The sequence below is a fragment of the Mus pahari genome, chromosome 22 (assembly GCF_900095145.1).
Source record: "Mus pahari chromosome 22, PAHARI_EIJ_v1.1, whole genome shotgun sequence".
NCBI lineage: Eukaryota > Metazoa > Chordata > Mammalia > Rodentia > Muridae > Mus > Mus pahari.
The window spans coordinates 41,483,014-41,500,093 of record NC_034611.1 but is presented as its reverse complement, the minus strand read 5'-3'; the positions used below and the strand labels follow the sequence as shown (position 1 = coordinate 41,500,093).

The following is a 17,080-nucleotide window of genomic DNA, read 5'->3' as shown; positions in this document are numbered from 1 at the left end:
GTGAAGTGAGCCAGGAGAACATTCTGGAGGGAATAATAGTTTAGTTGAACTTTGAATAATAAGTGGGAGTTAGCCAGACAAACACACAGTGTGGGGGACTGACCGCAGAGATAGCTCAGAGGTTAAGAGCCTGTGCTGTTCTGCATGAGGCCCCTCCCCGCTTCCTAGACCTTCAGCTCTGTGAGCACTCCCCAGACACTCTAGTGCACCCTCCGCTATGAATACATGTAATTAAAATTTAAAAACTATTTTTTAAAGGGTGTGGTGCTGAAGAGACGGCACTGTGGTTAAGGGAACTTGGTTTTCCTACAGAGGACTCTGGTTCAGTTCCTAGCTTCTACGTGGCATCTCACAACCTACTGTTAGCTCCAGTTCCAGAGGATCCAGCACCCTCTTTGGACCTCTATGGATGCCAGACATGGACATGCTGTGTATCCGTACATGTAGGCAAACACTTAAATATAAAAGTAAAAGTGATTGTCTTTTTTTTTTCCCCCTTCCCTTCTCCCTCTTGCTCTGCCCAGCTCCAGGACCCCAATCGCTCCCACCACCACCCCCACTCGCTCACTCACCAGCCCAGTAATTGTCTTTAAGAATCAACCCCCTCCCCAAAAGACAATGGTATTGTGGCAAGAAGCCCAACTAAGCCCAGGAGTTTGAAGCAAGCTGGAGAATCGTAGCTCCAAACGGCTACAGTATACCTGCAAACTGTAAAATCTAGACCTGGAGATAGAAAGATGCACATGTGTGAAATCACATTTAATGGCTTTGATTTCACCTGGGAGAGAGGAAGCTAGTTGCCTTGGAGTTGCTAGATTTGCACGTCCGTCCAGAGGGTTTCTCACCTGCCAAGGGGAGAGAGGAGAACTGCACTCAGGAAGAGAGGGAGCCTGTGGGGGAAGTCATGTGCACCTCGTAGGAGGCACTTCAGGGAGTGGCGCCTGGGCTGCAGGAGAGGCCCTGTGGTTAAAGGGTGGTTATAGATGAGAAACAGTCCAGACGAGATGTGAGACCAATGACCCTCACAGAAATGGAAGGAAGACTCTACTAGTGAATAAACAGTATTTTTATCTATGAGGATACTGAAAAATAAATATAGCATCCAAGTAAAGGAGCGTCTCAGTCCTTTTTTAGTACTGGGATTAGACTCCTAGGCCATCACACACACACACACACACACACACCCCGGACCAAACTACTGGGGACCAGCCTACCTGCCTTCCTCCCTTCCTCCCTCCCCCACCCACTGATTCCCTCCCTCCTTCCTTCCTTTCTTCCTAACTGCTTTTATTGTCCATCCATAAGAGACCAAGTTTGGGTCTTCCTCGGTCTGCTTCCCACTCCGTGTCCATACTATGACAGCAGAGAGCAGAGGAGGCCATTCTGGAGATGAGGGTGAGGGGCAGCCTGCAGTAGATGGGTGGTGGTGGTGTCGGAGAAGCAGAAGGAGGACCAGCGGGCATATTGTATTTACAGTTGCTCCTTTGTGTGGCTGAAGCGGTGCTTTCTGTGCCTGGAAAATAGCATGTCTGAACGAATTAATAATCTGTTTAGAACACATAATCACACGTTAGCCTTTTCTTTTGCTTTTGCTCCAACCAGTGTGAGAGACCAGAGGGCAACACAAAGGAGCTGGGGAAGGGCCGAGGAAGGGAGGTGACGAGCAGAGGGGGAAGCCAGTTGATTTCTAACCATTTGCAGCTGTCAGCTTGTTTAGGGGCGGTTTTTCTTCTTCTTCTTCTTCTTTTTAGGCAGAGGAACAAAGTCCCGCTACACTCAATTGTTTTCCTTGGCATCGTGAACAGACACTTTCTTGAGGCGCACATCGAGATATAATACAAAACATCTGCTGAGAGAAATCTGTTCTCTGCAGCTGAACGAGCCTCCGCATCACAGAGAGAGCGTGCAGCTTCTGCAGATTAGAACACAGCTTTGGGGGGCGGGGTGGGGGCGGGGCAGTGTGGCTGGGTAGGGAGAGCTGGAGGGTAAACAAAGAGGAGGAGATGTATATTCTTAAGAAACATCTGTGTTCGCTTTTTTTTTTTTTCTTTTTTACCCCAACTGCAGTGATCCAGCTGCATTCTCTGTCTTGAAAGAATTCTGGAAACAGTATGCTCTCGGCCCCGCTGCCAGACGCCTGTTTACTCACGCGTGTGGGATGTCTGTATTCATGAGCTATTGAGAATGAGTGATTTTTTTTTTTTATGACTTGTAAAGGGATTTTCGCATGCACACTTCCATCTCTGGACTCCAAAGACAAAAAAAAAAAAAAAAAAAAGGACATCACAAATGCCCTCGAGTCTGCATGACAGCGTCAAGGAGAAAGGTGGACATATCCAGAGCCAAAGCCGGATGTTTAACCAGTGCCCTTAGCCCCTGGCACGTAGGTTTGGAGAGGTCAGAGACGTTACCTTTACCACCTTCATTTTCTAACGAGTTTGTTTCTCTGATCCTGCCAGCTGGATGGAATACAAGGGGGGCCCTGAGAACTCCATAAAGCCTCCCACCAGGGTGGAAAGAGACAGCCTCCGGCGGCGGCGGTGTTTGCAGACTCCCGATTCAGAGCCCTTCCCTCGCGGGCCCTAGAAGCTCTCTCAGCCCTGAGGTGGCTCTCTCTTTCTAAGCTTTGATGTCAGTGTCAGCTGGTGACAGAGGAGCTCTACTTAGGCTCTTAGTCTGAAAGGAATCTAAGCAGCTATTTCAGACCCATCCCGCCCAGGCTCTAGGCTGAGCAGCATGGAGCCATCGAGGAGGGCGACTGACACAGTCCTGTCCTTATGCAGGGCATAGTCCCAAAGCAGAATGCCTAATAAATAGCCTTACCTCCAGAACTCAGGCTTCAGCTCAGGACTGATTACAGGCCAGAGTCTCAATCCCAAGTGTTGGCTTCTCTCTGGAGGGGAAGGAATGAAGGCTCATAGCTCAGAGACTGCCCCTTGGGTCCTGTCCATCCATTGTTAACCTTCTGTCTTCCCTGGAGTGTTCTCTCTCTCTCTCTCTCTCTCTCTCTCTCTCTCTCTCTCTCTCTCTCTCTCTCTTATATAACGGAATAAGAGGAGTCACACAAGCCACCCAGACAAATCGTTTTTTCTTTAGATGTGTCTGAAAAGGAAATATTCACAGCCATTTGAGGGCTTAGTGGAAGGGAGAAAGAAGGAAAGGAAAAGCAAGCAAGGAAAAAGAATTGGGTTAGAGCTCAGAAATCACTGGAATCTTTATTTCATTTTCTTTGGGAGGAAGGAGATTTACTAAGTCAGAGATGAAAGGTGAATCTGCAGCACACACTCACTCACACACACAGACACACACACACACACACACACACACACACACAGAGGAGTTCTCTTCTGTGCCAGGTTTAGCTCTCTCGCCAAATGTGGCCTGAAGATCAGAACACTGTGGTTAGACAATTCATAAACTCAGCAAGGCATCTGTCAGATGCCAGCTGGTGACAGAGTACCAAGACCTCAGGAGCAGCCAGGGCTGAGGAGCTGTCTCGTCAGCACCCAGCCCGCAGACTCACCTCACCCTTACCCCCATTCCCTGGCCTGCCTCCTTCTCAGCCTGGAACAAGTCCCTGCTGGAACTTCTTGAGTGAGTGCCTTGGATCCTGACCTCTGCCCAGGCATGCTGGAGTCTGAGCTCACCCCAGCCCATTCGTATGAACCTACTGTGGGTTCACAAATTCTGCTTCACTACGGGGCCCATTTGTAAAGAGCAAGCCACACCTCATGACTCGAGGGCATAAAGGGCATGAAGTCCTTTTTCTGCCTCTCACCTCTTTGTAGGTCACTTCTCAGGGTATGTGTCCTTCTTGGAATCTTAAAAATCTTTCCCAGTTTGAATCTAAGAACCACAGGATGTGAGGAAGCCTGTGTAGGATAAAGGAAAGGCATACCGTTCAGACTAAGTTATCAACTGTAAATCACTCCGAGACCTGCTGGTCAAAGGTGGCTTTCTATTTCAGTTGTTATCTACCAGGTTGATTGTCAATGCATTTGCCTGCGTGGTGATAAAACTAGTCAAAGTTTAACTCCAAGCACCTGTGACATTCAGTCTGTGGCAGTGGAGGCTGCCGGTTAACACTGTCCTGTGACATTCAGTCTGCCTGTGACATTCAGTCTGCCGCAGTGGAGGCTGCCGATTAACACTGTCCTGTGACATTCAGTCTGCCGCAGTAGAGGCTGCTGGGTGATACTGACCTGCGTAACTTTCCGACTGAGTGCAATGACTGAAGCTTATCATTCACCACCTGGAAACCTAGACCGAACATCAGACTTAACGATTAAGGAAGAGGAGTTTCAGAATCCTTCTTCCTACCTGTAGGCTGCATAAGTAACTTACAGAGTAATCCTCCCTTCTTTCAAAAGTGGTGAGCAGCATCCTGTGTCGAGACTATTCCAAGACCGTCAAAAGCTCTCATCTCCGCTGTGAGCTCTTGCCCAGCCAGAAATATTACTGAAATGAGACTACTGTCCTTTCCCCAGCAATATTGATTGATTAATAATATATTCTCTCCTCCAGTGGTCCCAGGTAACTTTTTTTTAAAGTTGCACTAAAGTGTGAAAGTTTGCCTCTGTTTGTAGAACTTATCTCAATGCAAGGCATACACATGAAAAGCTTATGGAAAGGGGCTGGTGAGATGGCTCAGTGGTTAAGAGCGCTGACTATTCTTCCAGAGGTCCCAAGTTCAATTCCCAGCAACCACATGGTAGCTCACAACCATCAGTTATGGGATTTGATGCCCTCTTCTGGTGTGTCCGAAGACAACTACAGTGTGTACTTATATAAATAAAATAAATAAATCTTTACAAAAAAAAAAAAAAAAGCTCATGGAAAATCTGCAAGGTAGACTGTAATGTGGTGCTTAGCCGAGAAGCCGGAACTCTCAGTTCTTCCAGCTTCTGAATGGATATGTTGATAGCATGATGTCCCTCCTGAAAACAGACAGGCATGAAGAATTCAGTCTCAGGTCCGTTACAGTGTCCGAACAGCCGTCCATACAGAAACAGTTCAAACAGTCCTTACTGTCCAGAAAACAGCAGTGAAAATCTTTATATGCTAGTGTTAATGCATCCTTGTGTGTCTAGATGGGGTAGGTGGAGTTTAAAGCAGCTAGGCACTTGTGTATGGTGACATTGTGACTAGGTGCCAAGATTGGAAATGACACCCGAAGGATCAGGTAGTCAACTATAGACTTTTTGCCATGTGTATTCTAAGAGTTTCACCTTCGACCTACTGTAAGCCTGTGAAGATGGCTCTTAGCAAAGATAACTGACCTCCCAACCTTCTCTCTTCAGCTAAAAATCTCCCAGAATCGGTGATTTTAAACCATATATAGGGGAATCCTAAAACAGAGGGATCAAGCATAAGACACACAAGGAGCAGCTTGACTCTGGTCCTAACGGGAGTAGTGATGCCCTGCAGACCACAAGGACTGTTTTCTGTCAATCCCAGCCACACTCCATCGCCATGTGTGGAGGCTGACATTGTTGCTAAGCTGGCAACATTTGATAATCTGGTAGATTTCATTCTTCCCACTGCTGAAATGAAAATATATATGTTATATGTAAATATATTTATATGTTATGTAATATATACATATATGTGATGTAGATTCTCTCTCTCTCTCTCTCTTTCTGTCTCTCAATCAGATATTTTCCTAGGTGTTTCTGAAAGTGACATAAGAGAAGTGAAGAGTTTGTCATAGTATCGGCGCCCTGACACTATGTAGCATCCAGTAACAGGAGGAGATTATAAGTTCTAGAACCAAATATCTCATTTATCTATGTCTTTTTAGGTATGTGGCTTAGAGTAGATACTTTGCTGGACTAAGATCCTGATAAATGATTTTAAAAGCTAAAATGAGCCGGGCGTGGTGGCGCATGCCTTTAATCCCAGCACTCGGGAGGTAGAGGCAGGCAGATTTCTGAGTTCAAGGCCAGCCTGGTCTACAGAGTGAGTTCCAGGACAGCCAGGGCTATACAGAGAAACCCTGAAAAAAAAAAAAAAAAAAAAAAAAAAAAAAGCTAAAATGATGATGATTTATGGTGTTGATGATGGTGATTAAATGGTATCATAGATCTATCTATCAAGTTCCACTCAGACTTTCCTCCCCTTTGGCTGCTTAATGAATACTTAAGGTATACAAGATGCAAGCTTTCAGAGTCATATGAGCCCTTGACAGCTGAGACCATCTCTTCCTTTTCATTTCCACTGCTGAGGAAAACTTATTTAAAACCTGTGCACTAACCTGACCATCTAAAAGACAGAAGAAAGAGCAATGACTAGCATCATACCCAAACTGCCTAATGGCTCTAAAACCATTATAATCAAATTTGACTTTCCCAAGTCTCTACCGTTTTGGTATTCTCAGTCATCTTAGCTTGAACTGTTTATCTCTTCTGCTTTTTAAAGAATAAGTTACATGAAAGAAAAGAAAGAAAAGGAAGTCTAGCCTGACACTGCAGCCAAAACCAAGAGAGTCTGAGACCGGGGTCCTACCTGCTGGACTCAGTTAGCATCCTTGTGGATGGTCTAGGACCAGACTCTGCTTCTGAAGTTAGCATGTGGGGTGTGGGGGGCTGAGTTGCATGGACAAGAAGAATGTTACATCCAGAATCCACCTTATCCCCTGACAGCTGATGAGGATCCTCCAGACTCGATCGAGAGAATGAAAGGGTGAAAAGACACTGGGGAGAGTCACAGAAAAGACAGAACTTGTTATTGCAGGGCTGAGGACTGCCCTACCTCAGCGTCCCGGGGCCTCAGCACCTCGGATGCACCGAGCTTTAGAATCAGACTAAGGAGGTCCAGATCCTTCTTCTGTGTGTCTACTGGGTTATGTTGGGTATCTACTCGTGTTTGTTCATATTCATCTTTGAAATAAAAACGATAATGTAAGGCCTGTTCTACAGATTCAGTGTGCTAGTCCACTTAGGAGTGTGTGGCATTGCCTCTAAAACACAGTAAGGTCTCTGCTCTCGGGCTTCATCCCAGGGCCACAGTCTTCAGGCCTTGGAAGGAAAAGTGCTTTTCCTCCCATTGGCAGCTAAGTATGGGGTGCCTGACCTGTTTCTGGAGCTCATCTGATGCTATGGAATTTTTTTTAATTGTTGTTGTTTTGTATTATTTTCCTGCCTTTCTCTCTATCGCCCTTCATTTCCTTGTTTGTGACCTTATACTATTAAAGGGTAACTTTCAAATACTTCATTATGCTGAGCAGGTGAGTGGTGTCTCTAACCCAGGCCTAAAGGCTAGTCAAACTGCAAAGGTACCTATACTGTGAATTTTAGATTTTGGGGCTGATTTATTTGAAATCCCAGCTCTGCTGTGTAAAACTGTAGCCTACAATTCAAAGCCTCCGTATTACTCATCTGTGATATGGGAATAATCAAACTACACTTCACAGCCAACCTCCTGTGGCTCACCTCACTTGTCTTAGAGGGAGTCCAGTCACATATGTAGAGCACTCATGCTTTCTGGAAGATTATGAATCCTCTTTCAACATTTATGGGTGCTCCAATGGCCCCTTTTCACTAGGGAAAGCCCAAAACCGAAGTGGCCGCCCCAACCCTGCCTTTCCACAAGTTTACGTCCTGCCTAGATCCCAGAGTCCATTGCCCTGCCGTTCAGCCGCTATGCTGCACTCACATTCTCCCTGGATCTGTTGGGTGTGTTGACTGTAACTTTTGAGAAAAGCCGCTGTTCGTGCAGGAACCTGGTGAGGCAGATCCCATCACAGTCAACAGGTCAGGCACAGTCCAGATCTCCCGTTCTGACCTGGGTAGGAGAGGATACCAAAACAGCTCACAGCAGATAGCTAGCTTCCCTAGATCCCTGTGGGGCTAAGAACAGCAAAACCCCAGGCTCCTGAGGAACTGGGGCATGCCCTAGACACCACTCAACAGTGAGCTGGAAGCTGTTGGTGGTTATGTCTTTTCTGGACACGCAAATTCTCCTTTTAACCGTGGCTGCATACTCTGACCTTACTGTGCGGAGAGATAGGGCCAGCCACATTGATGAGCAAAACGCTATGTTCTGGACACTATAGGAAGATCTTATACATTGTATACCCTCCCTCCCCACCCTGCAAGGAAAGCCTTGCTCTGACCCCCCTACATTACAGCTGAGAGACCAAAGGTTAAATAACTGGCCCTGGTCATAGAGCAGGGGAAGGGGCAGAACAGGAATCCAAACAAAGACTGTTTAACTTTGAAATCCATTACAACTGACTTCCGATGAGAGGCAGGGTAAATCGCAGGAGTATTAAGTAGCTTTTCAGAGGAAGAGGGGAAGTGGGTTTGCAGTTTCAAGCCAGCTGGAAACTGTGGCCACCAGAGGGGAGATCTGAGTGACTCTTCCAGACACCTGCCCTTTCTCTGTCATGAAAACACAGCCCTCAACACCTCCCTGCCTCAAAGAGATGGAAGGGAATGGGTGGTGCGTGTGAGTCCGAGTTTGCCCACCTTGGGGGCCGCACCTTGGGAAAAGCTCTCAATCAAACTTTGCAAAGGGGAAGCTTTGGGGGTTGAGTCTAATGTAGAGAGATGTTTTGTTTTAGCAGCAGGAGTTTCTCCAAAACCTCAAATCAATTGTTGACCTTTTAAAAAGGTTTCCACAAAACTCCCGACTCCTGAGGTGACCTTGAGAAATCCTAAGTTCTGAGAACCCTGAGCCTGCATGCCCCTCTGGTCACTGCTGTCTGGGGTCTAGCCACTGCCCACTTGGACCTGGATCTGCTACAGTCCTTTATCCCTTGGGTCCTGTGCGGTAAGGAGTTCTAGTCCCACCAAAGCATTCTCCTGCCGCCGTGTTTCGTATTCCAGAGGTAAGAGGAATAGCTCCCTCTTGGTTTCACGCCTATTTGGTTTTTTTTTTCCTCTAGGCGTCCCCTTCCCAAAGAACTTCCTCCAAATCTGCAAGAAGATCCTGTGCCGCCTCTTTCGGGTCTTCGTCCACGTCTACATCCATCACTTTGACCGCGTCATTGTGATGGGCGCCGAGGCTCACGTCAACACCTGCTACAAACACTTCTATTACTTCGTCACGGAGATGAACCTCATAGACCGCAAGGAGCTGGAGCCCTTGGTAAGTGAGTCCGCAGTGTGTCGTCGTGCAGTGGGAACGGCAGCACACCCCCCTCCAGCCGTTAGCCAGGGGTAGGAGAGAGCTGCAGAAACGGACGGGGTTCAGGGGTCAGCAAAAGGTCCACTGCAGCCAGGTAAGTGTTTTAAGGTGCGCTCCCGGAGGTGACATAATAGGGTGACACTATTCCTATATAATGGTATGGGCCAGGGAAGCTAGCTTTAATGCTCAACTGTAAATCGTTTTTAAAACTTCTTTAGAAGCACTTCTTTGATCTATCACTATTGGTCGGTGATGGTCAGAAACACTTATTTCCTTAGTAAATGAGCATTTAGCACCCACTGTATGTGGGCTGCTGGGCACACAAAGCTAAATTAAATGTCTTATGACACAGAGGAAAGTAAGCCCCAAGGAAGAGTTTCATGTCTCTTTATAGTGAATCCCCTGGGGTGAAGCTGTCATGGGTATATCAGAGTCTGGGGTATTTAAGATTAAGCTCTAACTTTATTACATGGATAAGTGGAGTCTGGCTTTATTTTATTATTTTTAAATGAGACTTATTCATTTTTACTTTAGGAGTGTGTGTGTGTTCTGCCTGCATGTATATCTGTAGGCCTTGGGCACACAGTGCCTGTTGAGGTCAGAAGAGCCCAGGAACTGGAGTTACAGAGGGTTGTAAGCCGCCATGTTGGTGCTGGGAGTGGAACCCGAGTCCTCTGGAAGAACAATAGGTGCTCTTAACCACTGCGCTATCCCTCCATCCCCTGCGTCTATTTCTGTTATAACTCCCTTTTATTGTTGGCTTTAATATGTGCTTGGGAAATCAAGGACCCTCTGGACCTTTATAACCAGCTCACGTTAGTGTGGATGCTTTGCCTCGCAGCCATATCCAGGGACACTAGTGGTTCCTTTCTACCCAGTAAAATAAATACTCTGCTTTGTATTAACGTCATGCTTTTTCCCTTGAGAGAGTTAATAATTTTGCTAAAGATAGTTGGCAAAGTCCGATTTATCCAAGTCTTCTTGAGTAGTGACCAAAATACAGAGCCAGGGTGTCTGCTCAACTCTTTACCCGTCTTTCTTTGGCTGGGCATTTGAAATCTTGTTTTCTCATTTGGATACGTGATGTCAACAGCTCACGTGAACTGCCCCAGAAAAGACACTGTCAGAGTCACATCCCCACGATAAGAGCTAAACCCAGCTAGGTGGAGAAGCAACAGATCAGGAAGGAACTAGAAGGAGCCAAGACACAGGCACAGGGTAGACTCACTCACTTGGAGGAATCCAGCTGGCAACAGGCTATTTTAACTGTGGTCTTTGGTCAAATAGCCTAATTGTGGCAGGTGGCTGGCTGAGGGCTCTGGATTGGCTGGTCATTCTGGCTGTGTGTGAACAACTCGTAAGTAAACAGCTTGCCCCACCTCAGGTATCAACTAGCTGGTGGTGGGTGGGGTAGGAGGGTTGTGGTTTCCCTCCCAGGGTCAGCAAGTTCCCGGGTATTAAAGAAACGAAATGAGTGTGTGTGTGTGTGTGTGTGTGTGTGTGTGTGTGTGTGTGTGAGACATTATTTATATACATGCTGTATCTATATCTATCTATATCTATTTAAAAAGATGTTGGTGAACTGATGTTACCTTTTGGGGTTTAGTTCACGGTCTACAATTACACAATGGGATACACACCAAACAGCTTACTTTGCATACAGATGACATGTCTCTCATGTTGTTGGTTAAAGAATAGGTGGTCTTCCTCATTTTCTTCAACACTGGGTTCCTAGAAAGCTTTTGGGGGCCGTCACCAAGTTCTCACCAAACCTCATCACAGGACTCATATGGAAAGAGACGGAAAGGCGCCGGTGGTGGGTTTGCTAGTTTTTTTTCAATTCTGTATAAAGTCGGCTGAGGGTAAATAACCACCTCAAGAGTCAAAGGTTGTACAAACAACTCCGGGGTGTTTAAATACTGGAAACAGTTGATAAAGCTAATCTCAGAAAATGTCAAGGACACTGGAAAGAGGTGTGATGGGAAAGAACTGCTGCTAAGCCACGGAGTTCAGTTCCCATCCGGAGCCATGCCCAGGTAGACGGGAACAAGGTCCCCGAGAGCCACCAGAAGGATGAGCTCTGCCAGGCCACTCACACTTAACAGTTCTGCTGAGTTAACACATGAGCAAGATGGACAGGGCTGAGCGTCCAGTTCTCCTTTGTGCACAGAAGCAGAAAGGCTATTGTGGGGCAAAGCTGGGGGGTGAATCAGCAAGGAGAGAAGGCCTTTCTTTGCTATCAAGAACCCCTCAGTTGTCTTGGTAGTGTGTTGAGGAAAGGCCCCAGGAGCTGGAGCACCTGGTAGTGCCAGGAGCCGCCTCTCGGTCCCAACCTCACAACCAGGCCCCAAACAAACCGGTATTCTATGATGAGTTTCTCTGGGGCCTGTGATTTTTATCTTAACTGGGAATTGTTAACTGTAGAAGTGACAGTATTAGGCTTTCCCCCCTCAAAGTTTGTATTTCTTCAACTTAAACTTGTTTTCATCCCACATTTACATTTTGTTCATTTTAGTGATAGGAAAATTAATTGTAATAAGTGGTAGTAGTAAGTTTGAAATTATGCATTTGCTTGTTTATACAAACTCTAGCCTGTAAATCTCAGGATTAGATGCCATGAATGTTTCTGAGCTTAACAATTCTATGATGGCCAAGCATGACGGTACATGACTGTTACCACAATACTCCAGGAGCATGCCCAGAAGAACTGTTGCCATTCTGGGTCTAACTTATCTACACAGTTCCAGGCCAGTCAGGGTTCCAGAGAGAGACCCTGTCTCAAAAATCAACAACAACAGGGGCTGGAGAGATGGCTCGGGGGTTCAGACCCCTGCCTGCTCTTCCAGAGGACCACACCTTCAAGGCAGCTCACAGCTGTCTGTAACTCCAGTTCCAGGAAATTCAGCAACCCCTTCTGGCTTTTGTGGATGCCAGGCATGCATATGGAGCACAGATTCATATGCAGAGAAGATATGCATAGGATAAGATAATTTTTAAAACCCATGTCAATTATATGGCGCAGGCTCAGATGCTTAGCATGTCCAGGATTGCGAGTGTGCTGCACTTGTGAACTAGCACTGATAACACTGTGTTCGTTGATACTGCTAGAACACCTGACTGTATGTCTAAGGTTGCGAAGTCCGTATTGCCATCAGAGCTAGCATATCAAGTCAATACGTTTAATTCAGTCATCTATTTTCTTAGGTCTATTTATTGTTTGGGGAGAGGCGTGTTTGTTTAGGCCATGCATCTGTCCATGCATGTGCAGCTACACACGTGTGCACGTCCGTGAGGAGAGCAGAGGACAACTGTGGGAGGCAGTTAGTTCTTTCCTTTCACCACAGGGTCCCAGAACTGGGATATCTGGCTGGATTGGCAGCGGCCTTCTCATTGATCCAAAATAAGTGTATTTTTATTTTAGATAGTCCAACTGCTTTATATGTTCAAAGCAAATTGTTCAGATATTGTGTTTTGTATAAGGGAGATGAGTTCAGTGGAAACTTATAGTCTGGAATATGTGCAATAATGAGTAATTCATCCCTAGAGGATGAATTTGCCTTCAAATCTGGTCATGCATTCTTCAGTGTGCAATGCAGCTAGAAGCCAAAGGGCAGCATTTGTCCATCAGAAGTCCCTCACCATCAGTGGGGCCGTCCTGGTCATGCTTGGAATTCCACAGTGTGGAACTTGGAGCCTCACCTGGTCTTCCCCTCCATGCTTCTACCATGGACAGCAACAGTCTTCCATGTGAGGGTTGCACTGACACAGCGTCTGGCACATAGATTCTCTAGAGGATCCAAGACCTCACAAGGGTAGGCGATTCAGTATCACCACAGCAGCATAAGACTCAACCCCAGGATTCAAACCCCAAACGTTCACTTAACCTGTTGCAGCCCTGAACCAAGACACTTGGCTTTCCAAGTCATCGGTTTCCTTACTCACAGAGTATGAACCCATAAAAATTAAATAGATTAGGCACACATTAAGAGCTTAAGAAATGTTAGCTAGTAACTCAGAAAATTAATTTACAGTAGTTACCACTCAACAAACAACCCTGCTTTTCTCTGTCTTGGCTTGCAGGGCCATTCATGCATCCCAGTGATTCCTTAGGTCACCTCAGAGCAAACATAGTTAATTGTTTGTATCTGTCTCTCCTGGTGTTGTTAGTTCTACGAGGACCATGTAGTAAATAAGATGTATATGCCTGAATTTGTCCCTGTGCTTGGTACATGATAAACACTTCTTTTTTTTTTTTTTAATTCTGGAAGAATAGTTTAAGTATGATATACCTGTGTTCAAAAGGACTCCATATAGTCATTCCTCCTTGGTACCACCCTAATTTCAGAACTGCAGTTTAGCCGTCCATTCTGACCAATTCATAATAGAGATTAAAAGCAAATTAAGATGCAGAGCAGTGAAGGGATGTGTTTAAACTTTAGACATGACGGTTTAAGATGGGGCTACAGCAACTCGCCATTCTCTGCCCCGGGTTACGAATTGATTCAGTGAGGAAATGTTGAATGTTGTCATACTGCCTTGATTTCCTAGCACAGCCAGCCCTCTCCATCTTAGCACCCATGTTCTAGACAAAAGCCTTGGGTCTCCAGTGACCTGTGACAGTCATACATCCTGCCAAGCTTCTGAGTAGGAAATCAATTTGGCATTCAGACACTGACTGGGAAGAAGTCTCCCTGGCCAACCCAGTGAAGGCCAGCAGGACTGTCCATCTCTGGAGCTTGCCTTATAGCCCTGAGTGAGATCTGCCACTCCGCATCTATAGCCCAGCCAGCAGCTCGGGAACCCAGAGAAACATGTCGTTCTGCTGGCTCTCCAGCAGGGAGAAAGAGGCAAGCAGATGACAAGATAATCCCCATCTTTCATGCGCGTGCAGCTGCTGAAGAGGACCAAATTCAAGCAAGTTCACATTGGAGGAAAGGATGCCCAAGGGATTGCTGGTAACTGAAAAATGGACTGGACCCTGATTGAATACGGAGATTGTTGTCAGCCCTGGCTGCCTGGGAGTCAGCTGACCGAATGGATCTAATCAGAATTATCATTGGCAAGCACAAACAGCAAGTGTTTTGAGAGCCTTTCACTAAAAACAAAAGCAAAGGCAGAGAGGGCTGTTGGCGCTGCCGGAGCTGTGAGGGAAGGGCTGATGGGGCTACTGTAAGACTGGAGCAGGACTGGAGGGAACTAGTCCATTCTATGTGCCGGCTGACCCCTGAATGACCTGACCCAAGGCCTCTCACCAGGACTCATTTCCTATCTCTAACTGTAAAGAGCATCCTGGCGGTGCACGCTCTAAAAGCAGAGGTTACACCAGGTGCTGGGCTCAGGAGATCTTCAGTTAAGATGGGAGGGTTGTCCACACACCACCTGCATCATAATCTCCTCAGGGTGTTATTTTGAAACACCCATATATGAGCCTGATTCTGGCTGCATGGATCATAGTTGTTGAAATTAGAATTTAATTCCAATCTGTCTCATTTCTGACTCCGTTGTGTAGAGGACTGGTTGCTCAGCACTGAAACTGCCCATATTAACATGGGAGCTTTGAAAGACAATGTGAGGACCAAGATTAGAGAAAGCCTAACTAAATCCTCTGGACCCAAGCATGGATACTGACCTTGTATTCCCCTAGGAGGTGGCCAGCCCGGGCCTGCCCTTCCCCTGGGAGAAGCTTTGGTGAGTCCAGTAGGCAAGGCTGGCCTGCCACACAAGATCAGGTCAGCCTTGTGAAAAGAAGCAGAGCTTTCTGCATGAGCCAAGCTGCTTCCTGAATAGCTGGCAATGAAGAGCCATTGTGGGGCTTTTGAAAGGATCTTTTCTTTCTGAGCATCATCTGGATAGAAGCCTCCAGACGGCCGCCTGTCAGGCAGAGTTCCGTGACTCTCGGCCAAGTGGCTCAACCTTGAACCGCAGCCACTGGAGAAGAAAGAGCTGCAGCCTGCAGTGTGGCCTGTGTCGTGACATTTCCACGCTCATGTCGCCACCTTACCTATCTGACATTGCATGAGGCGTGTAATGCCTCTGGGTCTCAGTTTCCCTATTTTCAAAGGATATCAACTCTATGGTGGCCCGTGATGGACTGAGATTCTCATCTTTGGCACTGTATGTCACCAAGCTCATCATCTTTTGTCCAAGATGACTTCCCATCTTTGTTTAGAGAGGTCTTCCTGCCCGGAGGCTCATCATAACAACAGAGAGGTGTACATGGCCCAGAGAAAAGCTGAGTCTGCGATCGTGAGATTCATAAGATTTACTTTGCTAACTCAGATGATAATCATGTGTACACGAGTTCATGAGAGAGAGAGAGAGAGAGAGAGAGAGAGAGAGAGAGAGAGAGAGAGAGAAGGGTGACATCAGCCGATGCCTGTTCACAGCTACCCAAATGCCAAGAGGTGAGCCAGAATACCTTCCAGGGACCATCTGAAGACCTTTGGCAGACTTGTTCAAGTGTGTCTTTGAAAAATAGCAAAGAATTATTGTCAGCTAACTGCATCCTGCAGGGTCAGCCACACGTCTTTGCTGGACCTATTTATTCTTCCCTATGGAGATGTCCAGGGAGCTTTGGGTTCTGGTCTGTAGGATAGTCTATAGTCTCTTTTGAGAGGCAGGGGATGTCCATTGTTTCGTTTTTAATGGAGTCAAGGGTGAGATGTAGTCTGATTTATTTTACGCCCTAAATCATTTTGTTAGAGTTAAAATGGTGCAGACTGAAGGATTGTCGACATATGATATTCTGTAATAAAAACAAGATTTAAAACTGCACTCCAAGCCGGGCGTGGTGGCGCACGCCTTCAATTCCAGCACTTGGGAGGCAGAGGCAGGCGGATTTCTGAGTTCGAGTCCAGCCTGGTCTACAGAGTGAGTTCCAGGATAGCCAGGGCTACACAGAGAAACCCTGTCTCGAAAAACCAAAAATAAAATAAAATAAAACTGCACTCCAGAATCACTAATAATCATAAAGGAACTATAACAAAAAGCATCAACACCGATTCTCTCATCGTTCTTGGTTTTGAAAGACTTGAACTTGGATTTGAGGGAGATTTTCAATTTTGGTTTCGAGACGGGGTCTTGCTATGTAACCTAGGCAAGCCTCAAACTTAGGATCTTCCTGTCTCAACCTGTCACGTACTTAAACTATTGGTGTAGGCCAACAGCTCAGTGACAGTGATGTTCTCTTAATAGAATTAAGGAAATTGTACTTTTTAAAATATATAACTCCTTGAGTTTTCCAGGCTTTCTAGCACAGACATGACTCATTTGTGTAATCAGAAGGCTTATCCTGTAAAAGGCCTTACCACCAGAGACTAAAACTCCACACAGCCTCTCTGCCAGGACCAAGAATGGACTTGGCCTCTCTCCTAGCTGGCCAGTAACATTAATTAAAATGAAATGAAAATAAAAGGTTCAGATTCCTCCACTTGCTCTGAAAAGACCTCTGTTGTTGTTTTCCAACTTCAAGTTTTAGGGAGAACAAAGGGGATTTGTTGGAAATGATTCATCTAAATCATGGAATGACACCCCCCGCAAGAAATGTCATTTATCAAATATGAGCCGAAGTGTGTGTACAATAACTACAAGAAAACTTTGCTGAAATTATTCTTTGTTGCTGTTGATTGTTAATCCCTCTTTCCTAAGATATGAGCAGAACATAAACCAGGAGGGAGTTAGAATGACATCTCTACGCTGGTGTCAGTCACATCCACATCTTAACATTTTCCTTTCCTTCTGCAGGGGCCAGGTCCAGCCTGATTCACAGTACCCTGTCTCTCTGATTGGCCTGTCCTTTGTATGGACTGATGATAACTTCTAATCACAGCAAATTCTCAGTATTTAACCCATCGTCTTAAAGTATAAGAGCCTTTTTAAACGTTAATTCTGCCCTGCATACTTTTTTTTAAAATTTATTTATTATATGTAAGTACACTGTAGCTGTCTTCAG

At 46.0% G+C, this 17,080-nt stretch overlaps 1 protein-coding gene across 3 annotated transcripts in view; it reads left to right on the top strand.

The window, feature by feature from the left end:
- The window catches only part of Mob3b (MOB kinase activator 3B), a 183,219-nt gene that overhangs the window by 140,533 nt on the left and 25,606 nt on the right, over window positions 1-17,080 (top strand). For all 3 annotated transcript variants that reach the window (XM_021222279.2, XM_029533400.1, XM_029533401.1), the window contains exon 3: window positions 8,888-9,090. In XM_021222279.2, the coding sequence (XP_021077938.1) occupies window positions 8,888-9,090 (203 nt within the window). The remainder of the gene's footprint in view (window positions 1-8,887; window positions 9,091-17,080) is intronic.